The sequence below is a fragment of the Pipistrellus hanaki genome (genome assembly GCF_964339955.1).
Source record: "Pipistrellus hanaki genome assembly, chromosome: 5".
NCBI lineage: Eukaryota > Metazoa > Chordata > Mammalia > Chiroptera > Vespertilionidae > Pipistrellus > Pipistrellus hanaki.
The window spans coordinates 87,520,709-87,545,879 of record NC_140507.1 but is presented as its reverse complement, the minus strand read 5'-3'; the positions used below and the strand labels follow the sequence as shown (position 1 = coordinate 87,545,879).

The 25,171-nt window shown below is 47.6% G+C and overlaps 1 protein-coding gene across 2 annotated transcripts in view; it reads left to right on the top strand.

The window, feature by feature from the left end:
* The first annotated feature begins 417 nt into the window (after positions 1-417).
* Positions 418-25,171, top strand: part of EBF2 (EBF transcription factor 2) — a 205,178-nt gene continuing 180,424 nt past the window's right edge. Inside the window, exons 1-7 of one of the 2 annotated variants that reach the window (XM_084884829.1) lie at positions 418-433; positions 617-1,115; positions 3,535-3,691; positions 4,606-4,669; positions 4,979-5,034; positions 5,498-5,571; positions 11,809-11,877. In XM_084884829.1, the coding sequence (XP_084740955.1) occupies positions 985-1,115; positions 3,535-3,691; positions 4,606-4,669; positions 4,979-5,034; positions 5,498-5,571; positions 11,809-11,877 (551 nt within the window). In that variant the 5' untranslated portion in view covers positions 418-433; positions 617-984. Of the gene's footprint in view, positions 496-616; positions 1,116-3,534; positions 3,692-4,605; positions 4,670-4,978; positions 5,035-5,497; positions 5,572-11,808; positions 11,878-25,171 lie in introns of both variants that reach the window. The other variant, XM_084884828.1, reaches the window with a different exon arrangement.

The window sequence follows — 25,171 nt, the reverse complement described above, 5'->3', positions numbered from 1 at the left end:
GGGTTGCATCTGGGGATAGAGTATGCACAAACCCTAAGTGCATGTGGTCACACTCGCCGCTTCCCCACACACACGCCCACAGATCCTAGATTCAGGAATGAATGTGCCTTTCAGCGGGATACAAAAATCTGCACCGAGAGGCGGCACCCCCGGGGGCTCCCCGCTCCTGCACCCCGACCGCGTGGGCGCGTCGCAGGCCACCTCGCTGCAGCGCAAGCACCCCGAGGACGGGGGGTCCGCGGCTCTCTCGTCCCCTTTCACCTCCGAGCGTGGCGCGCGCCGCCGGAGGACGTCGCCCGGCTGGCCCGGCGCTGGCCAATCCCGAGCGTCCATGCAAATGAGGCTCCTTATCGGGCCGCGGCTCCGCCTCCCGCGGCCCGGGCCGTAGTAACCCATTCATGGGGCCCTGGCGCGGCGGCAGCCCGGCTCCGAGGTGCTCGCAGCCGCCGCCTCCTCTCCGCTCCGGGTCTTCCCCTTCTTTTTACAACTGATTCTGTTGGGAATTTTTTTTTTTCTTTCTAAATTGCAGTGGTGGGGGGGAGGGAGTCGGGAGGGTGGGGTACCAGGAGGAAAGGGAGAGATTAGGCAGTCATCCATCTCCTCCTGTTTCTCCCAGAACAGGTGATGCTTCCAAATTGTGATCACTTTCTGGAAGCAGCGCTGCCGCGGGAAGGATGCGAGCGACCTAGGACCGAGGACCCGAGGCGGCAGATCTGAACTCGTGGAGGATAAATCCCAAACTTTAACCGCACCCATCCGCACCTCAAAGCGTGAAGCAAAGGACGGGTTATCTTTTTTTCTTTTTTTTTTTTTTTCTTCTTCTTCTTCTTTTTTTTTTTTTTTTCCAAGAGAGACTGAAACTTCAGTACTTGGTCCTTTTTTTTTTTGGATCGATTTGGAGGAAACGGTTTGGTGGCAACGTTGGGAACAGTAAGGACAGTGTGGTAACTCTTGTTTTTAAAGAGACAGATCACACTTTTTTAAATGTTTGGGATTCAAGATACTTTAGGAAGAGGGCCAGCTTTGAAAGAGAAGTCGCTGAGCGCCGAGATGGATTCGGTCAGATCCTGGGTCCGGAACGTCGGCGTGGTGGACGCCAATGTCGCGGCGCAGAGGTAACCAGACGGCAGCCCCGTTATCATGCTCTCAAAGTCTCTCCGGCTCCTTTGCTCTCCCACCGTCTCTGTGTCTCTCCGTCCCCCCTCCTCCCGCTCGCCCGCTCTGTCTCTTTCTCTCTCCCCCGCAGCTGTCGCCCTGGCCCCGCGCGCCGGGGCTCGCCCTGGGGCAGGCAGGTCGCTGCGGTCTGGGGAGCACTCACCCCGCAGCGAACACTGGAGTTTCCGAACTGCCTGGGCCGTTGAGTTTCTCCCCCGACTCCTTCCCCCACTCTCGCGGAGGAAAAATAACAAAGTAGCACCCTCCGCCGCCTCGCAGCTCGCTCCCGGCCCGCGCGGAGGGGCTGGGCTGGAGGGGAGCCCCGGGAGCGGGGCTGGCGGGGCGGCCGCGGAGAGCCGGCTTTCCCGGAACTCCGCTCCCGCAGAGCCGCCCGCTCCCGCCGCTCCCGCCGCTTCCGCCGCTTCCAGTCCCGCGCTTCCCCGAGGCCGGAGCCCGGCGGGCAGATGGCGGCGGCGGCGGCGAGAGGATCAGCCGGACGGAGCGGATCAGCTTCCCGGGAAGGCGAAGCGGCTCGCAGCTCTGGGAGGGGGGCTGGCCGGAGGGTCCGGGGCGCAGAGATGGAACCGGGTGCCAGGCGTCTCGAGGCGGGGTGAGGGGAAGGAGGAATCCGAGAGGAAAAGGCGAAGGAGTGTCCGTGGAAAGAACTGCCGGAGAAGAAAGGCGGCAAGGAGAGGAGCTGGCCGCACACGCCGCCGGGCGCAGCCAGCCTCCGGTGCTGCCGGTCCCGGAGCGGAGAGTGTCCAGGCGTCCGCGTGCGGAGATGGGGAGCGCCAGGGCCCGAGGGCCACCCCGAGAGTACATTCAGGCCCCCCTCCCTCATCACCCATCACGGCTGCGCTGGACTTTGTGGTCCCCACGTCCTCATCTGCGAGAGAAAGACACTTGACCCCCAAGGAGCCCACGAACTTCTTCCCACGACGCCAGCCTCCCCATCCGCTCTCCTGGTCACCGCCTCCCAGCCCCGATGTGTCGCCCAGAAGTTCCTCCTTCCTCAGCAGGGCACGGCTCCCCGTGTCCCGGGTGGAGCGAACCGGCTGCCGCCCTCGGAGGAGAGGGAGAGCCGCTCTGCTCGGGGCCCGGCGGAGGCGGCTCCCTCCCAGCGCCGCCGCCGCTCTCCGCCGCCGCCGCCCGGGGCGCGGGGCCGGGGGCGAGCAGGCAGCCCGCACAGCCGGCCCGCGGCGTGCGACCCGCTCCTTCCAGACACCACCTGCCTTCCTCCTCTCCCCGGATCGAACACTGACTGGGATCGGAGCGGGCAGCTGGAGCGGGGTGTTCACCGGGAAAATGTTTAAACCAGGGAGCCGTGCTCTCGCCCCAAGCAGGAGGCCCGTGGAGCCGGCGCCCGGGGCGGGTGCAGCCTCTGCGCTCGCCCGGCTCCCGGTGGATGCTCTCTGGTGGCTCCCGGTGGATGCTCCCTGGCGGCTGGCCCGCCCTCGGCCCGCACGTGTAGGCGGGGAGGTGTGTGCACACACTCGGTGCCCTCCAAGGAGCCCCGCGAGTCCCCCCAAAAGGGGTTCGCGGTCCGCGGGTTTGGCTGGCGCCGCCCGCACACGAGGCCCGGCCGGAACGAGGCTTCCCCGGGCCCCAGGCGAGGACTTTGCCTGCCTCTGTCCTAACAAACATTGTGGCTCCTCCAAGCTCAGCAGTTTGGGGGGCGGGAACCCCAGGGATCAGGTTGTCCTGGTTGCCCGAGCTCCTTAGGGCTGGCTTCGGGGATCCCGCCCTGCCCGGGTGCTGGGCAGCTTTTCGGATGAGCGAGGGAAACAGGACCCAGGCGTGGGCTCCGGGCTACTTGCGGGCCGTGAGTGTGTGTGTGTGTGTGTGTGTGTGTGTGTGTGTATGTGTGTGTGTGTGTGTGTGCATGTCTGTGAGTGTGTGAGTGAGGAGGGTCATGGGCAGTAGCACTCACACAGGTAGCTCTAGAAAAGATAACGGAAAAGGTTCACGTCTTCAAAAGTCCGGAGGCGCTTGTTCCCCAAACCCTGGGCCCAGCTCGGACATCTGACCCCTTCGGCGGCGGCCACCGCCACCGGATAAGATAGACGAGGGCGGCCCGACAGAACCCGAGCGGGGCCCGCCAGGGGCCTCCTGGCCTCGGCCTGCCGCTGGGCTTCCCTGGGCTCCGCTGGGCTCCCCCAGAGGCCAGACGGGGCGCCCGGCCCGGGCTCGGCCCCTGCGAGTCCCTCCAGGCTCCCCTTCCTGCTCTTAACCCGGTTTGAAAAGAGGGCGGAGGGCCCGGAGCTCTTGACCTGGGACCTGCCCCTGAGCCACCGCCGTGCCTCCAGGGGTAACCCGTGTCCTTCTCTTTCTCGTTCTCCACCCCCCCCCCCCGTGCCCCCCGCCCCGTGTCCCCCGCAGCGGAGTCGCCCTGTCCCGCGCGCACTTCGAGAAGCAGCCGCCCTCCAACCTGCGCAAGTCCAACTTCTTCCACTTCGTGCTGGCGCTCTACGACCGGCAGGGCCAGCCCGTGGAGATCGAGCGCACGGCCTTCGTGGACTTCGTGGAGAACGACAAGGTAAGCCCTTCCCCGCCGCCGCCGGGAATCGCCGCCTGGCCAGGCGCTGGGATTCCGTCTGTCGCGGCATCAGCGACCATAGAGCGGGCTTCTCACCCGCAGCCTCTCCATCCCTGGGTTTCCCCGCTCCCCGCGCCCCTACGGCCGCCGGTGCGCTCCCTGCTGCGGGGCTGGAGGCTCCGGTCCGGAGCAGAACCCGGTGCCGCACAGCCCGCAGCCAGCGCCCTCCCGGGAGAGGGCAGTTTGAAGGTTCCCCAGGCCCTGCCGCCTGCTCTGGGGGGGTGTGAGTTGGGCTACACCTGCCGAGCGGGTGGGGACCAGGTGGAGACCAGAGCGGCCGGCCCCCTCACTGCCACTGCGCTCCCTCGCTTGCTCCCCGCGCACCGCTCCCCACCCAGGCCGGGCTGGGGTCTGCCTTTGACCTCAGAGGAAGGCGAGGTGAGACGAAGGGAAAGTCTCTGGCCTTCTGAGCCGCAGTCTCCCCTTCAGCAGGCGCCCCGGAAGTCCCACCAGCGCCTGGCCCACCCTGCGGGTGGTGGCCGGCGGTGCTGGTCCTGTGGGGTTGGGACAAGGGAGCTCTTGCTTAGGACAGGCCCCCTCACCTTTCTGCTTAGAGAACCTGCAACTTCCTGGGGCAGCTGGGTGAGTTGGGTGGAGACTGGTTGGGGTCGCCCTCCTGAGGGTATTTTTAAGGGAGAGGGTCAAGTGGCCAAGTGGTAGTGGCCAACTCTAGGTTTGGCGGGTGTCCATCAGCAGAAGCCCCTGCCCTTTGACCCCGGGCTAGGCCAGAGTCCTTCAAAGCGGGCTGGTGGAGGGGTGAAAGGCTTTGGGAGGTGGTGTGGGGTGTGCTCTCTCCCCTCTCCCTCATCTGGGGGCTCCAAAGCCAGGGATCCCAGCCCCGCCTGTCTTTGTAGGAACAAGGCAACGAGAAGACCAACAATGGCACCCACTACAAGCTACAGCTCCTCTACAGCAACGGTGAGAGCCCCCTGGCCCCTGCCGTGTCCGGGTGCCACACAGGCCCCTGTCAAGGAAAGCAGGTGATCTGTGTCCAGGTGGCTTGCAAGCAGTCTAAGGTCCTAGGAGAGCAGGGTTTGGGGAGGCTCAGTCAGGACCCTGAAGGGGGGGCAGGAAGGGTGGGAGTGGGGGTGGTCTTTGCCCCCAGGACCTTTCAGCCTGCAGGCAGCCCCGGGCAGCTTCCTGGGCCTGGCCCTACAACAGGGACCTTTGGGGGCTCCCCAGGAGAAGCTCTGGGGCCCTTACCTTGTGCCCATCGCCTCCCCACAGGTGTCCGCACAGAGCAGGACCTGTACGTCAGGCTCATTGACTCGGTCACTAAGCAGGTGAGCCCCGGGGTCCAGTGGGCTCCTCCTCTGCGGGGTGGGGGGCCCTCCGACCTCCCCCCAACTTTCTCTGACCTGCCCCCACCCTCCACGAGTTCCGGGGTCACATGCCCTTGACCATCAATTCTCACCTTGTTCTCTATGAACAGAAAATTGCCCCTCTCTCCTCAATGGTTCTGTTTCCTTCTGGGTGCGGACGTGAGCAGAGTGTGAAGGGAGAAAGCCATTATTGGGAGATTCGGTCCCCCAAACAAGAAATACTTTTTTGCAAGAAAGACGTTCTCGCGGGGCAAACTTGTCTGTGATTATTTCGCTGGAGTTAGCCAGGCCACGGCTTGGGGTTTGTGCTTCCGGTGGGCATACCTAATGAAGAGGTGGGCAGAGAGGAAGACGGATTCTGTGCTGTTCCTTGTTTTGCTCACTACCCTCACACCTTCCCTTCTTGCCCTTGCCTCCTTCGCAGCCCATCGCTTATGAGGGACAAAATAAGAATCCGGAAATGTGCCGAGTTCTTCTGACACACGAAGTCATGTGCAGGTAAGAGCTGCTTTGTCCCGAGGGCAGGGGCGCAGGCCTCTGAGCTCAGGGATGCCCCCACCATGATCTGCAGGAGTGATGGTGCCAACGGAGGGAGGCTGAGTCCCTAGAACTTCTCTTTACTAAAGGCCAGATTCTCAGAGCATCTTGGAAAGGACCCCAGAACCAGGCAGGATTCCCCAGGCGTCCGGGAAGCTTTCTCCGCCCTGGACCGTTTCTGTTGTCCAGCAGTTGGTGGCAGCTCAGGGAGGCACGGGCAACCCCCAGCCAAGTTTGGAACAGGGAGTTTCTCAGACCAGGCTCCCTCCCACTGGCCTGGCAAGCTCCGGGTAGATTTCCAAGGAGGGGTCACACGTTCATGACCAAAGCACTGAGAGCCCAGCAGCCCATTTCCGGGGCACCCCCCCTGAGGCACGTGTATAAGATGCCAAAGCAGTTCCTTCCTCCAGGAATGTTGCTTCTCCAGCGATTTCTCACATCAGAGGAGTTTCTTAGGTGAGGAGGAACCGTGGGGAGAACGATCAGAGGGGTTCACCACCTGTGATGGGAGAGCTGGGTTTGGAGCCACAGCTGGGTCCTCACGTCGTGAGAGGAATTTCTCAGGGCTAAGTTGTGTGCTGGCATTTCTGCACCTTTCCCCATCTTTTTGCAGAGATGGATCCATGCCATCTGAGTCTTTCTTCTGCTTGGCTAGAAGAAAATAAAACAATTAGAAGAAATTCCTCCACTCACTTTTTCTCGTAACAAATGTTTATTGAGTTCCTAGGTTTTTTTGTTTGTTTTTTTTTTTTTTTTTTGTTTTTTTTTTTGTTTTTTAGATGTTGGGGATCCCTTAGCAAAGCAGAGTTTTCTATCCAAAGGAAACTCTGGGAAGAGGTGGTAATTGTACCATAAAAATGTAAATGTTTATCACACACACACACACACACACACACACACACACACACGTGTTTTTCTTCCTCCAAAATTTCTGATCGGAGAGAAAGCCTCAGTTCCTCCTCGCGGCGCGATTGCTTCTGTAAATGTCTTCCAACTCCCAGACTTGCCAGTTTGGGGTAATTGGAGGCCGTGGCTGAGGCAGCCCAGGCTGTTTTATGGTCAGCTTCTGGCAGTGCCGTCTCCCTCACACCCTAGTCGGGAAGAAACGTAACAATTTGACATGTTTGTTTTGGTTTTGACCAAGTCTTAGAAAAACAAACTTTGCCAAATGCAAGGTTGAGCTCTGCCAGAGCGGAGGGGTCCTGGCTGCCCTGCCCGAGGAGCTGGGTGAGGCGCAGGGCCTTGGAGTGAGATACCCACTTCATCACCCCAGGGCCCCTTCCCAGATCCATTTAAAAAGAAAATACAATTGCAAGATGAACTTGCATGTAATAACTAGACTAGATAGTCAGAACACTGATTCAGGTGGCTAATTGGCGGGTGCTTTTTAATTTCTCTCTGTACTTTTAAATGTCTTTGTTTGGAGGGATTATCTTCTTAAAAGAAAAGGAAGCCCCAAATTGGCCCATTGTCTGATGAATTACACCTCTCGTTTTAAAAGAATACTCGCACGCCCCATCCAGTGGTGTTTAAAGCTGACATTTTTATTTTTAAGCCTAATCAAATCCTTCTCGTTTTATGCAGTTTAAGTAGCAGCATCAATTTTTAAAGCCTCCAGTTTAGTCTGCATTCGTAACACAATATAAAAATTTAATGTACTGTAACTTCTCTGTATTCGAGACCCAGGAAGAGATGCTCTGCTACTTTCTTTCCTAACTGGAATTTAAAACAAATATTAATTAATGGGTAAATAAATGATCCATTGAATGGGCACTGTTTCTGGTGTGTGTGTGTGTGTGTGTGTGTGTGTGTGTGTTTGTGTGTTTGTGTGTGTGGAGATGAACTAGTAACAAACGTTGGACGCAATGTGTCAAGTCTGAGCTGGCTGATTCTGCAGTTAGGAAGACAAAAAGTTCCTGCTCCCACATTTGAAGAGCCAGTTAGAGCCTCAGTGACTGAGGGATGAATCAGACGCCCCGTTCTCACTGGTTAGGGCACCCGGTTCCATTTGTGGGGTGAGAGTTTTGGGGTTTACCTGGGAATGTCCCTGCATGGCTTTATATTCTGTAATCTTGAATCAAAAAAGCTCATCCGTGAGCGTTTAGCTTTGAGGCAGAAAACAGTGTCGATATCGTTAAGAACAACGTTTTCTCCCTTCACCAACTGTATCTGCTCCCTTCTTCCCTGCTTTAGTCCATTCTGACAATTATTAGCGAAGAGAAATCTAGTTGTTATGTCGCTGCCAGCCACCCCTGCCCTCAAATGCTCAGAGGGTTAAAAGATATTATAATTTGAACAGAAGTCGTCTCAAGGCCTACAGCTGGCTAATAACAGAGTTGTATTGAGTGCGAGCAAACCCCACAGCTGTGACTTTTCGCCACAAGGCGCAGGCGAGACAGGGCCCTAATCAGATGGGCCAGCCGGGCAGTGGGGCCAGTGTCTTTATCGGCCAGATGGTGTGAATTTAGACACTTTTGTTATGCAATCGCAGGGAGGAGTTGGGGAGAAGAAAACAAAACAAAAGCCACCATGCTGTGCGCTTATTTGAGTTTGAAATTAGAGACAGATTTTTGAAAGTTGAGGGTTGAATTTTAAAAACGATTTTGGAGGGGAAAGGGCACATCCACTTGTCTTGAGCAGGAGTTTGGCTGACTGGACACCCTGTGTCCATGGCTGGGCCTTTTCTCCTCCAGCCCCTCCCCTCTTTTTCTTTCCCCTTTCCTGAAAAATTCAGGGATGATTCAGGATTGGGATAACATTTCTCATTTCCCCCAACCCCTATCCCCAACTTGTTTTTTTGTTTTGTTGTTGTTGTTTGTTTGTGTTTTTTTTTTTCTCTTTCCCTTTAAGATTCCATGAAAAGATAGGAAGGATGAAAGAGGCCTGTTAACGAATTGAGAGTATTTCAGGTAAAAGGTTCTCCAAATAAGTGCTAGAATACGATAAACCAAGCCAAGCCAAACAGGAATAGAGGAAGAGCTTTCATTTTTATTCGCTAGAAAAAAGGGGCGCTTCTGAGCCTCTCCGTGGTGGTAGTCAGGACCACATTCTTAACCTAGGGCCAAGTTCAGTTTCCTCTTCTCTTTGTTCACTTTTCACTGAACAAGAACTTCAGACTCACCGACTTGCTTGCTGGGAAATAACCTGAACAGCCTCTTTAGCTAAAGAAACTGAACTTGAAGTTTGTTATTTGTGCAATTCAGGGACCCAGTTCCTTCTCTCCACTATCTACACACCTGGGCCCAGAGCGATTGTGTGGGACTGTGGTTCCTGAATGCCCTCCACTCTCCTCTCTCCTCTGTCCACTGCCCACTCCCCTTTGCTTAGCTTAATATTCTGGCGTGATGACCGAATGCTATTTAAGCAGCCAAATGAAGAACAACTAAGACACCTTGATGAGAATTTTTCTTTAAAAAAATAAAAAATAAAAAATAAAAATAAAAAAGAAAAGAAAATTAGCTTTGGCTAACCCAGAGAAATTCTAAGAAGGGCTCCAGTGGGGCAAATACAGTCCACTCCTATTATTTTTATACCTTTATTTTTATAGTGCAACAGCCAAGTAACTGCCTTCTACAGCTTTCCTGTGCTATTAACATTAGAGATTATACTTAAATATGTGACTGTTGGAAAAGAGAAGATTGGGTCCTGAAATCTCTCTGCATTTTCTTTAAATATCATTTCCTTTCCCGAGCCGAATCCCCACATTGTATTACACTGGCACCAGGCTTACATTTTTATCTGTTTTCTTTTCCTCCAGAGAAACTCCCCACGGAAAGCAGCTGAATTCAGCTGAGCAATTTTGCAAACTTACTCAGCCTCCTCGAAATCACTCCTTCTCAAACTAAACAGATTGGCACGTTCTAGCAGCGTGCGCGCTTGGAATTAAATTGTACACGGCAGCAGACACACGTTTGGGTTAGGTTGACATGCTGGTGATGTCAAAGGGAGGTTGAGGTAGAAGGCTTCAGGTAACTAGCATGGATGGGGCTTCTGAAATCGTGTTGCTAAGGAGAAAGGTTTGTCTGAACTGCAAAGGTATTCCACTGACAGAAGCCACTTTGAAAAAAGAGAGGTGGGAGACAGAGATGGGTGGGGGCAGGAGTTGGGAAGAAAGACACAAGCTCTGGGAGAGGGGAGAGCAGCTGGTCAGCATTTTTATTTGGTGTTAATCTTGGGACAGGCTGAAATTTTAAAAGTTGAGACCTCACGTAATGTCAAAGGCAAAATATTGTTTTCTGAAATTCCCAGGGGCAAGCTCTGGTATTTAAGAAAGTGGATACACTTTTTCTTTTACTTCGGACTAATTTGATCACATTTCTTAAAAAACCTCATTGTGCCCATTTAGTGAAAGTTACTTTTTTGGCATCTTCCAAGTATAGTCTACGTTTTGAGAATGGTAAAATTAGTCACTAAATAATCCGCATGCCCCTGCCCGAGAGAGATGGATTTAAAACGTTGTAGAGTAGTTCTTTGTTTGTTTGTTTGTAGTTCTGTGCAGGATCCGAGATGGTGAAAGCACAGCAGAGAACCAGATACTGAATTTATCCCCGGGCTGTGCTAGGCCTCTGACTCCCTGCTGCCACATGGCTTCCCTCTTTTCCTTACCCTGTCATCGCTTTCGGAGGGTGCTCAGGGAACCCCATAGCCTCCTGGACTTCTTATACTAGAAGGGACTCTGGAGATAATCTAGCCCAACATTTTAATTTTATATATAGGGAGGCAAACCCCAGTGGGGTTAAAGAGATTAGGCTAAATTCAGGCAGCTGGTTTGGGACAGAGCTGGGTTAGGCGCCAGAGCCCTGATTCCCACGTTACCATTTTTTCTATTGGGCCATACCAACGGTAAGCTACAGAGGAACTATCAGGGGAAGGACCACACTTACTTGTAATTTTATTCTTGCTAAGGCCTATTAGACATAGTCTCCAACCAGTGGGGACAATAATGCTTTTCTTTAAAAAAAAAAAAAAAAAAAAAAAAAAAAAATATATATATATATATATATATATATATATATATATATATATATATATATATATATATTATTGGTTTTTTACAGAGAGGAAGAGAGAGGGATAGAGAGTTAGGAACATCAATGAGAGAGAAACATTGATCAGCTGCCTCCTGCATACCCCCTACTGGGATTGTGCCCACAACCAAGGTACATGCCCTTGACTGGAACCCTTGAGTCCGCAGGCCGACGCTCTATCCACTGAGCCAAACTGGTCAGGGCGATTATGCTTTTCATATAAGCCCTGTCAGAGGGATAGTCAGTGCTGGGCCATGTGCTTGAGTGAGCTGAGAGGTATTCAGAATTCTGTGGTCCTGACAAGCACATTAGGGCAACTCAAGGAGGTGGTGTTCCATTGCTTCTCCATCACCAAGCCGCCTTCGCCCGTTTGACTTTTGGCTAGCTCTCCCATGCAGGGCCCTTTGATTGGAGTGCTTTACTTCTGCAAAGTCATAGGACTTTCTCCCGTGCATTCTCCAGCATCATCCGGCAGGAGCAAGTTTTGGGAGGAGTGTTTTCAAGATGGGAACTGTACATCCAGTCCCATTTCTGTCCCATGACTTGATGAAAAGAAGCGGAGCTATAACTTTACAGCTCCCTCCCTCATGTTCTTCCTGTTTTAAAACACACGCCATAGTTCTGCTCTCTTCCTCCTTCATATTTAGAAAAGGATGGACATGGATGAAGGCATAAACATTTATAAAGTACACTGAGTTTTCTGGAGAAAGATGTTATGTAAATAAGGCTGATAAAAATCCAGGCAGCTATTTTATACATTTTCCTTCCCCTTCTTTCTCTAAATATTAGTTAAGACACAAAGATCTAAAATACGTAGTCATTCAAATCATTCAACACTGAGCTGGAAATAACCTTACAGATTTTTAAATCCAGCTGTCCATGGTTCAGATTACAAATATGATTCTTGAGAAAATGGTGATTTGCTAAGAATTACCCGGCTTATAAGTCACAGAGTGAAAATTTAAGTGAGTATCTCTGGGCTTCAAGTTCACTATTGTTTCTAAACACTGCCATAAATTCTGCTCTCACCACAGCTGATCTAGTGAAGAGGCTACTAGCCCAGGACATACTAATTTTTGTGAACGTTCCTACATTGTGTGTGTATTGTTTTTTTTTTTTTCTTGATTTTAACACATTTCTTTTACTTTTCCGATTCCTTCCTCATCTGCAGTCGATGCTGTGAAAAGAAAAGCTGTGGAAACCGAAATGAGACTCCTTCAGACCCTGTCATCATCGACAGGTAGGGGGAAAAGTGATTAAAAAAAAAAAATCACTTCCTTTATGAATCTCAACTCTATGAGTACTGATCACTTGGGCTTTGCCATAAGGTTGGTTTCATGTTACCTTCAAGGCATGACGCTAGTTCAACATGCATTTTCTTGTTCTGGTTGGCCTTTCTTGGAAGAAGTCAGAACCTTCCCTTTTGAATTTATGTCTGTAAATCTACCTGGATTCTTTCCCAGGTGCATTTGCTTCAGCCTAGTAGGGAGGGCGTGGATGGTAGGAGATGCCGTCTCTCCTATCTGGCAGGGCAGTTTGCTGAGAGAGGCAGTGCATTCCAAGTGAAGTGGCAAGCCCTGTGTGGTGCTCAGTGATGGCTGTCGGGCTTGACGACTTCCAGTTTAGATTACGGTTTAGGGGATTATGACAAGCTCTCTATTGCGTTGAGGGAGATTCCTTTCTACCGCGGGGGATTGCATTCTGGGTCCCGTGTTATATTCAGAGTGGATAAGATTCTCTGGGACAAGATGCTAATTCATTGAAATGTGAGTTAGGCATCCTCAGCTGTCTGTGTTTTGTGATTGGAAACAGAACTTATAAACCAATGAAGAAATACCAAATTAACTTCCAGCAATCATGTAATTTTTAAGAAATCCCATATTCCCACCCCTAATTTTTTCTCTTTCATTAAAAAACGGAAGAATTCCCTATTGCTTCTTTCTTTGGGTTTTCGTGTTTCTAGCCAGGTCCTGAAATGGGTTGGAGAGACCACAGTCTCCAAAGTTGTTATTCCAATATCCCAGTGAATCCTCAGTTGGGAGAATGGAACCTCTGGCATTCTTCCCAGAAACCCAGCTTGGTTTCTTCGTGGAAAATATAGCATAGTCCTAGGAACGAGGGGGCTGGAATTCTGATTCCGTCCTAGCTTCTGACCTTGGACAAAGCACTCGACGCTTCTGTTCTTTAGTGGTACAGTGGGAGAAGAGCTGGAGGGTACTGCCTGCTTCTGTAGGCTTAAGGAAGCCCCTGAAAGAGCCAGGACCGTTCTGCAGTCTCCTCTGAGATGCTTGGGAGAGGATGACAAGGCAGGCTTACAGTGTTTGCCAGATGTGTATGGTCACTACACATATGGTCATTACAATGTTTGCCAGATGTGTATGGTCACTACACATCTGGCAAACTGAAGCTCCTAAAATGGCATGGTCATTGCCATCTTAGGAGCTTCAGGTGAGACCAATATTAAGGAGCTGTATAGATTTTTATTTTTTTCTGAAAGTGCATAGAAGCTGACATTAAAGGAGTTGTAAGAGCTCTTTGGAGTCAGCCATCTTTCCCATTTGCTAGAGGAAGAGACTGAACCCAGGAATGGTGACATGACTTGCCCATGTTCGCACAGCTGGTTGGAGCAGAGCTGGCACTAAAGAAACAGTTGTCCTTACCTCCTCTCACCGCCACAAGCACCTTCTCCGAGCCCTCTCGGTCCTAATGTATGTGAGTTGGTGTGCTGATTGCATGGGACGTCTATTCGCAGCTTCCCAGGATGGCTTTGGGATCCTCTGGGGGAGTTTGAAGGATACAAGCGCAGCCTAGACACAGGTCCAGGCCTTCCAGCGTGTACCCAGAGCTTTCTAATCTTCAGGTAGTCTTTTTCATGAACTTTTGCTAACCTTTTAGGAAGGCACTCTAACCTCCTCCTTGTTGTTACATCTTTTCTTGCAATAAACACCCCTTAGATCAGCTTTAGAAATATTGGTGAACCTGCAAATGCTCACCTGCATCTTGCACCTCATAAGCACACATCCTAATGACTCTGAGCTTAACAGCAGCTCCTCCTGCAAGAAACTCCATAGAGCTGTACCCATGGGTAGAGCTGAATATGCTGTGTTTTCTTCCAATGCGACACACATGCTACAGATACAAGAAAAGTAGTCTTTTTGCATCTATGGGAGAAAATATTTTCATATTTGGTGCCTTTGTTGTTGGTGCTAGAATGCCTTAAATTCTTCTGAAGAGGTGGAAACTGCATTTTGGCTACTGTATTATGGAGCTTTATGGGACTCTGGTACTTACTTTTAGTGTCTTATGCACAATAAAACAGCCCACTGACGGCTCTGCATCACTTGAAATATGTGTTACTTCCCAAATGTTTTGTGTCCACACATGACATACGAAAGGGTACCGTAAACTGATCAGTACCAGGTTTTCCGAGAGAGCATTTTATCCTAAACAGATGCATTTATTTGTTTTGCTCATTGTAGGTCTTTTGTTGGAAGACGTTCTTCCTTCACCAGAATCTTGTTTCATTGCTGTTGAATGTCTTTTCGGTGTGCCTTCGCCTTCCTCCCTTCATTTGTGGAAGCAAAAGTGAATGCAGCCAGGTTTCCATTTGTTGAAGGAGGGATGGGTGTCATCAGAGGTTTGGCTGAGCTGTGCAGCCGGTCCCTGGGTTCAACGCCTATTGACTCGGAGATGTCGAGATCACCCATGAACTCCAAATGGGGGCAAAGTAGTCTATTTGGGATTTTCTCTGAGTAAACACAGGACTCTCTTCTTTGCCCTTGTTCTGACAATGCCAACTAATTATCTCCTCCCGCTCCTGGCTCAGCCTGGCCAGATGCAGTTAATTTACACTGTCTCTCCCGGAGTTTTCTCACACAACAGGCACACTCCACACTGGCCCCAGGGAACTTTACTCCCCAGAACTGTGCCTGTTTGGGGGAGGGGGCGAGGAGGTTCCCCAACTTTTCATCACCCAAGACTTCTTTATTTTTTTCCCCTTGGTGAATCCAGGGTCTTGCAAAACTTTGCCTGCCAAACTGCAGTTAGCAAGTGCTAATTTAGCTGTAAATCCATTTTTATTAATCCAAGACATGTACTCGAATGGGAAGGAAGAATCTCATCTGAGAAATGCCCTTGATGACCGACCAGAGATTTTGGTCCTGGTGAGACATGCTATGTCATGTTACCCGCTGACATGATAGACTTCCAGCTCAGCCAGAAAACAACTTGACCTTTCACTTAGCCCATGTGACCACATCCTGAGTAAAATGTCAGTTTCTAAGAGGCTGCTTGAAATATTAAAAAAAAAATAGCTTTTGCTACCTTGTGACCCCTTAATTGAATATTATTGGATTTTACAATAGAATGCCCCCATAGAGACTTAGTTCTCCCTTTCCTAAGACTTAGCCCCAGACTGGGAATTCTTTTTCCCCACTAAATTACTCCCTGACTGATCTCTCTAGAAATATAAATTTAATTTTTACTTTCAGTTGTCTTTTCAGCGTGCTTTTGTGAACTCTTGGGCAGCCACACCCCTCTCCCCAAAGCCAGGTCAGCAGCACTTGCTGTGAATCATAGCCTTGAGCACAATAAACTAGAGGCCCGGTGCACAAAATTCATGCATGGGTACGGCTTGTGATCAGGGCCACCTTCCCCAGCTGCCTGCAGCTGTCCCGTCCCCCTGCCGCCATCCAACCTTGGTTTCCCCTTTCCCAACGGGTTTTTGGTGCCTGATGGATGGGGGAAGGGGCAAAGAGGTTGGCTGTGTCCCCTTTGCTTGCGGGCCCCACCCCTGCAGCAGGTGGCCATCAGGCGATTGGAGCCTGCTGGCCAGGGAAAGGGATCAAGAGGTGGTCAGTGCACCTCATAGTGACTGGTCCAGTGGTTGTTCTGGTCATTCTGCTATTAGGGTCAATTTTCATATTACCTTTTTATTATATAGGATATGTGTGTGCATAAAGTGTGTGTGTGTGTGTGGGGGGGGGGTACTTATTAACTTTTAATGTAAAATTCCAAAGTCCCTATCTGGAGAAAACTCAATAAAACATACCAGACCAAGACAAAAACAACAATAAAAACAGAATTCTTACTGTGGTCATCCACCTAAATCTTACCCATAAAGACCTGTGTGTGGTAAATTAAAAAAAAGGCTCATACTGATTTACATTTTGTGGTTTCAGAGGAAAGCTCTGATTCAACCTTGGTTTTCATGGGTTGTACTAGCTCAAACCCTCTTCTCTCTCTGGAAGCTTCTGCATCTCTACAGACTCTCTGGGGCTCAGGAAAATCTGGTGGCCCCTGAGAAGAGGGCTGTAGGGACAGTCTCATTGATGGGAGGCGGGAAAAAGTCCTTATGGTTTCTGTACTTGCAGGCGCATTATAAGTCAGACGAGCAGGCAGAGCAGTATTTCTTTTTGAATCTTTGAAGGCTACCCCTGCCCATGTGCACAGTGGTGGTCTATTTTCTATTAAAAGAGTAGTCCCAACCTATTTTTCACATGCTACATATCTCAGTCTTTTGCCTTGGGACATGGGTCTCCTATATTTCTAAGCTCTGTTCCCATGGGGGCCATTTTAAGTACTGATGTGTTTTTGTTCATTTTCTTTTTCAAGAAGCCAAATAAACAACAGAATAACTCTCATTCAAAAGGTTTACTCAGAAATGTTCGGTGTTTGGTTGCCCATGAGGGGTTTTCCTGATATTATCTTCCTCTTTTTAAAAAATTAATTGTGGTAAAATACACACAACGTAAAATTGGCCATCTTAACCAACTGTTCAGTTCAGAGCTATTAAATATATCCACATTGTGGTGCAACCACCGCCATCCATCCATCTCTATTCTATTCGTCTTGCAAAACTGAAACTCTGCCACCATTAAACCACAACTCCTCATTCCCCCTTCTTCCCAGCCTCTGGCAACCACCATTCTACTATCAGCCTCTGTGACTTTGACTCCTCTAGATATCTCCTATAAATGGAGCCATGTAGTATTTGTCCTCTTATGACAGGCTTATTTCACTTAGCCTCATATCCTCCAAGGTTCCTACATGTTGTAGCATGGGTCAGAATTTGGCCACTGTGACTAATGCTGCTATGAGCATGGGTAGACAAATGTCTCTCTGGCTTCAATTTTTTTTTTTTTTTTTTTTTGTATATGCTGAGAAGTGGAATTGTTGGATCATATGGTGGTCTGAGGAACTGCCACTGCCATGCTGTTTCCATTGTGGCTACCACCATTTTATATTCTTACCAACAGTACAGGTTCTAATTCCTCTACAGATCCACGTTACTTGCTATTTTCTTATTTTTAGGTGTTGTTGTTTATTTTTATAGTTGCCATCCAAATGGGTATGACTCTTTTAAAAAATATATATATTTATTGATTTTTTTACAGAGAGGAAAGGAGAGGGATAGAGATTTAGAAACATCAATGAGAGAGAAACATTGATTTAGCTATCTCTTGCACACTCCCTACTGGGGATGTGCCCACAACCAAGGTACATGCCCTTGACTGGAATCGAACCTGGGACCCTTGAGTCCGCAAACCTACACTCTATCCATTGAGCCAAGCTGGTTAGGGCTATGACTCTTCTGTTTTAGATGTGTTTTCTCATGCCGTCATGTTGGTAGACATCTTCACCTGATGCTTTCCCCTCTGCTCCTGGCTTCTTGTATAAGTTCCCCTGCCATCTAGCTCATCCTCTTCCTGCCTTTTCCTGCCTCTTCAACTACCATGTCCTACGTGCTTGAATCCTTTTCCCTCTGGGTCATTCCTCTCTCCAGTGTGTCACTTAACCCCAGGAAGAGTTATTTGTGGGATGGGAAATTCCAGAAGATAACAGTTCGAAGTAAAGCTCTGACTGACTTTACATGCATTAATCCTGAACACTGGCATTTTTCTTTTTATTAATTTATCAGACAAAATCTACATTAATCTGTTCTAGATTTGTGGCATAAATTCTGCTTGTAACCCCACTGTGTCTTTCAGCATTGAAACAGTATTTGGATAGACCGAGGTCTTGGTGAAATTTATGTCCACACAGCCCAGCAGATTCCAGCCATTGTAGGCTGCTCAGGCTGGTTTTCATTTTTATTCATTCCCTTTCCCCAGAAATGGACAAGTCAGATAGACTGGTAATGACATCTCCTGAATGAAGAATTCTATCTCTGAGGAGGATGGATAAGACCAGTACTCAACATTTACCTAACATTTTAATTGGTATTTATTGTACGCTGGGCATTGTGATAAGAAATTTGTATGAGATGATCTTAATTAATCTTCAATGGTTTAGAAAATTCTCAATTTTACAGAGGAAAAAGTAAGTCTCAAAGAGTTAGGTAATTTGGCCAAAGTCACATGGCTAGTTTCAGTGGTGAAGTTGGAGTGTAGCCAATGGGTGGGAGTTGCAAAGAAGAAAAAGTTTTCCAGAATGTAGAGTTGTTGAAGAAGGGAAAGACCTGGTGAGCATGGTCTAGAACTGTGGTCGGTAAACTGCGGCTCCCGAGCCACATGCGGCTCTTTGGCCCCTTGAGTGTGGCTCTTCTACAAAATACCAGGGCCTGGGAGAGTTTATTTTAAAGAAGTGGCATTAGAAAAGTTTAAATTTAAAAAATGTGGCTCTCCAAAGAAATTTCAATTGCTGTACTGTTGATACGTATTTGGCTCTGTTGACTAATGAGTTTGCCCACCACTGGTCTAGAAGAACTCCCGATAGGGACATGAGAGAGGGGTTTGTTCTTTGGGAAGTGGTGGGTGCCATTGGTCCCCAGAGGGTCATTTCCTCTGAGACTGTACAAGCCACATTCAACTGTGTGACAGTTGAACTATCAGTTCCCAGTGTGTCAGAGAGGCATCACGGTGCAGTAGAAATGGCCCTGGACTAGGTTCAAGACACCTGCCCTGGCCTAGATCATTCACTAACTAGCTCCTCATGCTGCACAGGTCGGAGCTGCCTCCTGGGCCCTCCGATTCCCTGGCTGCAAATGAAGTGCTTTGGATTAATGGGTGATCTTAACATTACTTTCCAGCTCTAAATTCTCCGATTCTAGCTGAGGGCCCAGGTTTGGGTGTCAGGCATGCTAATTCATCAACCTTGCTCATCAATAATTTACGGAACCTATTAATATGTGCCTCCTCTGCCCAGACTCCCCATCTTCAGCAGAGGGGGAGCCCAGTGCTGTGAAGAGTCTACAAAAGCCTGGCCCCAGGCAAATTTTTTTTTAGTGAAAATTCCATCCCCATAGGGCAGGTTTAGATTTTCTCACTGAAAACACAAATTATCTATCCAAAGTGAATGATTCTTTCATATTCGCCTTCCTTTGTTTTCTGGTAAAACGTTTGCTGGTTTCTTAGTCATTTCAAGGAGACACAGGTATAGGAAAAAGGACTCTTCTACTTGCTAGTGAAGAAGAAAAAAATGTTCCTTTGGGTTGAAGCACTTCACTTGGTGACAGCCTGAGCCTAGCGGTCAAAACAAGATGGAACTCCTTTGAGAAAAGGTCTCTCTTTTTTTCTGGTTAAAGAGGTGGTGCTGAGGAGTTATGATGTTCACTTCCGTGGTTGGGTTAGTTTTTAAGAATTATAGTTAGTCTACTTGAATGACCAGTCTTCCTAAACTTCACAGAGCTTTAGGATTTGAAACAAACTAGCTTAGTCATCTGTATATTGGTTCACACCGTTATTCACTGATTTAGTAATTTTTTATCTGTGTTCAGCTATTAAGTAAATATTTCTGAACTCCTACTACTGACAAACAGCCAGGGAACAGAACAGGTATGGTTCCTATTCCTATGGAGTTGACAACTTAAAAAATCATACAAAGAAATACGATTTTACAAACTGTGAGAAGTGTTCTGAAGACTGGGTAAGTGGGCCATAGACAGGCTCCAGCTTTCTAGTTCTTCTCTGTGAATCCAAATAGAATAAAAATGTTTGTTCCATCAAACAGACCTCGAATATTTCATCTTCTCTCTCTTTGTAACACCATTTATTTCTATCTGGAATATCCAACCCAAACTCTCTGCCAGTATATCTCATATCCATTTTTAAAGACATTGTTCTGATTTTATCTTCTTAAAGATATTCGCTTAAAAAAAAAAAAACCACAACAAAAAACATTAGTGTGTGTTTTGTTTTTGCTTTTTTAAAAATCTTAACCTGAGGATATTTTTTTTTAATTGATTTTTAGACAGAGAGGAAGGGAGCAAGTAAGAGAAACATCAATGTGAGAGAGAGACAGTGATTGGTTAGCTCTCATACACGCCCTGATCAAGGATCAAAACCACAAACTAGGTATGCACCCTGACCAGGAATCAAACCCTCAACCTTTTGGTGAATGAAATGATGCTCCAACCAACTGAGTCATCTAGCCAGGGCAAGATATCTATTTTTGTAGCCAAAGTCTTTTCACTTGATGCTTGTCACATGTGCTTGCTCTGATTAGGATGTATGGGTATTAGTTTTTTTTTTTCCTTACATCCCCAACTATATTGTAATTCTTTTTAAAATATATATATTTTATTGATGTTTTTTACAGAGAGGAAGGGAGAGGGATAGCGAGAGTTAGAAACATCAATGAGAGAGAAACATCGACCAGCTGCCTCCTGCACACTCCCTACTGGGCCTGTGCCCGCAACCAAGGTACATGCCCTTGACCAGAATCAAACCTGGGACCCTTGAGTCCGCAGGCCGACACTCTATCCACTGAGCCTAACTGGTTAGGGCTATATTGTAATTCTTGAATGTTTGATATCACAGGTCATTTAAGTTGATATCACAACTTAATATTTATTAGCTATATGATAATGTTGAGTTGTTATAGCAATACTTTAATGTATGTAAGGTGCCCACATAGTGTGATGGAATAGATGCTTTCAAAAAAATCATAGCAATTATTATTCTGTATCTCCCCCAGTGGCTTGGGTAATTACAGGCACTCAGAAAATATAAGTTGGCAGATTAATCTCAGACTGCCAAGCATCAAAGAGTTTGGATAACTGAGTCCTTTGTCAGTTCATATAGGACCTTTTCAATAACTACTTGTTTTGTTTTTTGTTGTCAATGTTGTTAATTCTCACCTGAGGATATTTCCCCCCCAATGGTTTTGAGATGATTTTTAGAGAGAGTGGAATGGAGGGGGAGAGACACACAGAGAGAAACACTGATGTAGGGAGTTTCATGCATAAGCCCTGACCAGGGATCGAGCCTGCAACCAAGGTATGCTCTTGACTGGAACAGAACTTGCTAACCTTCAGTTCAAGGTCTTATGCTCTAACCACTGAGATAACTGGCTAGGGCTATAACTACTTGTTTTTGGCAACTGCTTGGCATCATACTCCCCAGTGGCAGGTAGGTATAAAATAATTCCAAGGACAGATATTTAGGGTTGGAAGGCAGAAGGAATCTATTTAGTCACTCAATATTAATTTTTTATATGTTTTATTTTTTAAATTGGTTTCAGGAAGAGGAAGGGGAAAAGAGAGAAAGAAACATCAATAATGAGAAAGAAACATCGATTGGCTGCCTCCTGCACACCCCCTACTGAGGATGGAGCCCGAAACCTAGGCATGTACTGATGGGGAATCAAACCATGACCTCCTGATTCCTAGGTTGATGCTCGACCACTGAGCAACACTAGCCACACTCAGTATTTACTGAGGACCTATAATGTCATAGACTTTGCAAGGTGCTCTTAGAGATAATAAGATTGACTAGGCACAAAGCTTTCTCATCAAGAGCTTATAGTTCAGTTGGAAAACCAGAGGAGATGCCGAAATAAGTGCAATGCACTATAAAATGTAAAAAGTGTTATAAAAGAGGTAAAGAGAAAAATTCTGGAAGATCTGAAGTAGACAGATGCTTTTAATCTAAGAAGAGGTGTATAGAGTGATGGCTGTAACTTGGACATACACAGTTGAAAGGGCATTCTAGGAGCAGGAAGGTGGGTAGGAAAATGCATGTGGAAAGGAAAGGATTTTCTAAATCTGCTTGCAGTTTTAGAAGTGCATGGATATGTGTGAAGGAGCAATAGAAGTTGGAAAGATTATCTGGATTCTGATTTTGGAAGACTTCACATGCCCGTACAAAAGCATTTTGACCTTGTTTTGTTTGTGATGGGGAGACATCCAAAAGGTTTTGAGTAGTGCAGTTTCATGGTCAGGTCAATATTTTGGAGAGAGAACTTTGAGGCTGAATTGGAAAATGGAGAACAGAATTAGGGGAACCTATTTGGAAGATGTTACAATAGTTCATGAATGCTTTTCTTTTCTTTTCTTTTTTTTGTAGCATTTTTGGGAATTTATCAGTTTACCTGCTAAAATTTGGACATTATTTCCATTACCATTTACCAGGAACTGAAAAGATGGGCACAGACTTCCTATAAAAATAATCCCAGTTTCTGAACTAGTTTCTTTTAACTTCTTTCGAATATGTCCTTTCCTACCATCACCAGCGGCTGGGATTCGCCGCGCCCCCGCCCCCCCCCCCCCCCTCCGGCCAAATACCAGTTGCTAGAGGTGAAAGGCCTGTTTTCTCACTTCTCCACAGCCCACTTCCTTCCTCTCATACACTCACCACTCTAAAGCTTTTGCTGATGTTGCCACTTGTCCCCATGAGTACGCGTCCTTTGTTCACTGGAAAGCTCAGATCCTTTGCAAAGAACTGCTGTTGTACCATCTGGCAATCTGTGAATTTTTTAGTAGCCTGGATGTTTGTGAGAAAGGAGAAACTCAGAGGGCAGAACCCAAGTAGTTCTTGGATTTACAAGTAGTTCTAAAAAAAAGACCAAAACTGGTTCACTTTTTCTAGCATTCTCTCATTCAGAATGCTTGTGTAAATTCCTCTGGATTAATTCCCAGTGAAAATCAGAGGACTATCTGGATGTATGGGATTACTCAGAACAGATGATGGTATGTTTCAACTTCCAGCTTCTTCCTAATAAAACTGTGATGTGATTAAATAGCAATTTGCCAGGAAGTGGAGGAGTTAAGAGGAGAGTAAGAACAGTGCTCTGAAATTGTGCTATGCTGGAAATAAGAAGTAGATATTTGTTTCTGGGAAAGGTAACTCTTTCCAAAATTATGTGGCTGGCTTTCTGGGTAACAGAAGACACAGAGCTTGGGAAAGGTTGATAAGACTATGTGTTCATCAGAGAGAACCTTCTAGAACAGTTATTTTCTTTCTATTTCTATTTGAGCACACGGGGATAGATAAGTTCTTCTAGGCTTATTTTTGACTTGGCCAAGAGGCTAAAAGACAAGTGGTTGGGAAATAGGACACATATCCCAAGTTACCCCGAGATGATTTATAGATTTAGGGTTCTACCCACTAAAACTTGACTAGATTATGTCTTGATTGTAAGAATAGTTCTTTGTTGCTTATTCTTCACATTTATTTAGAATTGCAATCTGAAGGAGCATTGATTAGAGAGGAAAGTGGTTGGGTGACAAAGAGGTCCAAAGCAAGTCAGGCAGACCAGACCCAAACCTACACGGAGTCAGCATTTCATCAGTCTGGACCAGGTAACCTATTAAATGAATGTCCTCCACGAGGTTTGGTTCTAAACTCTGTCTCCACTGAAGGCAAACTTTCCCAGATCCCTCAAGACCACCAGGAAGCCAAACATGGGGAGAAAGGCTGCAAATGTTCCCATGTAACAGAAGCTTTTGGGAAGGAAATAAGGGAGAAATTCCTAATCCCACTGATATGACGGCAGGAATAGAAGAATTTGCAGGGATGGAACCACTGGGTTCAGGCCAGCTCTTTGAGGTTAACACCTCCGTATTTTATGACCTATAGGATGCCAGGACTTTTAAAAAAGAGAACTCACGAAAGGGCGGTATGTTCAGGGCCACTGTACCTCTGAATGCTGTTATCCACACGTAATCCCTCCAGTGAAGCCTTGAGGTGGGTCACTATGGAGACAAAAGGATATCTTTTTTATTTGTTTGGAGTTCAGCTCTGCACAATTGCATGGGACATTTTCCCGATTAATTTAAAGCTATGCACAGGACGCATTTTAGTTATCCAGTGGGGCTGTCACTCCACATTCCAGGTGAGAGAAAACACAGTTGAAGAGGGGTCATGTCAAAGACCCAAATGGGATTAGAAACAAGATCTCTAGTCCCAGGACAAAACTAACATGGTCTATGCAGGTAAGGGGCAGGATAAAAGGTAGCAGTCACGTCGAATATATTGTTGCCAAACTGCAAAGCTCTCCCTCCTCTTTTTTTTTTTTTATTGATTTTGAGAGAGAGAAACATAATTTGTTGTTCCAAATGAATTTATGCATTCATTAATCAATCCTTGCTTTTTTGTTTGTTTTGTTAATCCTTACCTGAGGATAGTTTTCAACTGATTTTTAGACAGAGTGGAAGGAATGGGGAGAGACAGCGAGAGAAACATCGATGTGAGATACATCAATTGTTTGCCTCCCACATGAGTCCCAACCAGGGCCAGGATTGAACCCAGAACCATTCACTCCGTGGGCGGGCACTATCCACTGAACCAAACCAGTTAGAGCCATTGGTTGATTCTTGCATGTGTCCTTACTGGGGATTGAACCCATAATCTTGGATTCAATGGGGACAAAGCTCAAACCAACTGAGCTACCTGGCCTGGGTTGAACTGCAAAGCTCCTGACAGGTCTGCTGCCCATGCCATGGGTCACGCTGATAGGCTTTTACTTTACATTAAGCTGCAGTTTTGTGCACAGCCAGTTTCTCCGGTGGAAAGGCTTTGTCTTACTTTAGAAGTAAGGCTGTACATTGAACACAGATTTATGACATGTGGGTTGAGTCCTTGAAGTGGCTGTTCTTCCTGTAGTGTGATAATGACTGTAGTAAAATCTGGCTTCAGATCTGGGTTTGACTACTCCTGGCCCATGCACGCATTCACTCATTCATTCATTCTCATGGATCTGGACTTGCCAATTTAGCAAATTACAGGATGCCTAGTTAAACTTAAATATCACATAAACACGAATAATTCTTTTTAGTATAAGTGTGTTCCAGGTAAATATGAGTTCCTTATAAAAAACCACAAATACATTTTTTCAGGAGAAGTCTTTCCCATACTTACACTGAAAAAATGGGATATACTTACACTGAAAAAATGATTTGTTGTCCATTTGACGGGGCATCTGAAAACCCTCTCTGAGTCCTGGTTTCTTATCTGAAGAATAGGGAAGCCGGGCTGCCTCAGCCTGGGTGGAGAGAGATGATGTGTGAAAGACCCTGAGCCACTGGCCCCCGAGCCAATTGGCAAGCCCTCCTTTCTTCCCTCTTAGTGTTGTTGTCTTTCCTTTCCTACTTCACAATGCTTTTCTGGTCTATGTGGAAGTGCATTCACACTTAGGAGTTTTCTTTGGATTACAGTTAGGTGAGCAGAAATACCGACATTTTTTTCTTTTTGTCCCCTCATCTTTGCCAGTTTTTCTGCCCAGAACCCCCTCCTCAGGTTTCTGACTCTTCTCTCCCTCCCTCCCTCTCTCTCTCTTTGTCACCTCTCAGTGCCTTGGTCTCATGCTCTGTCTAG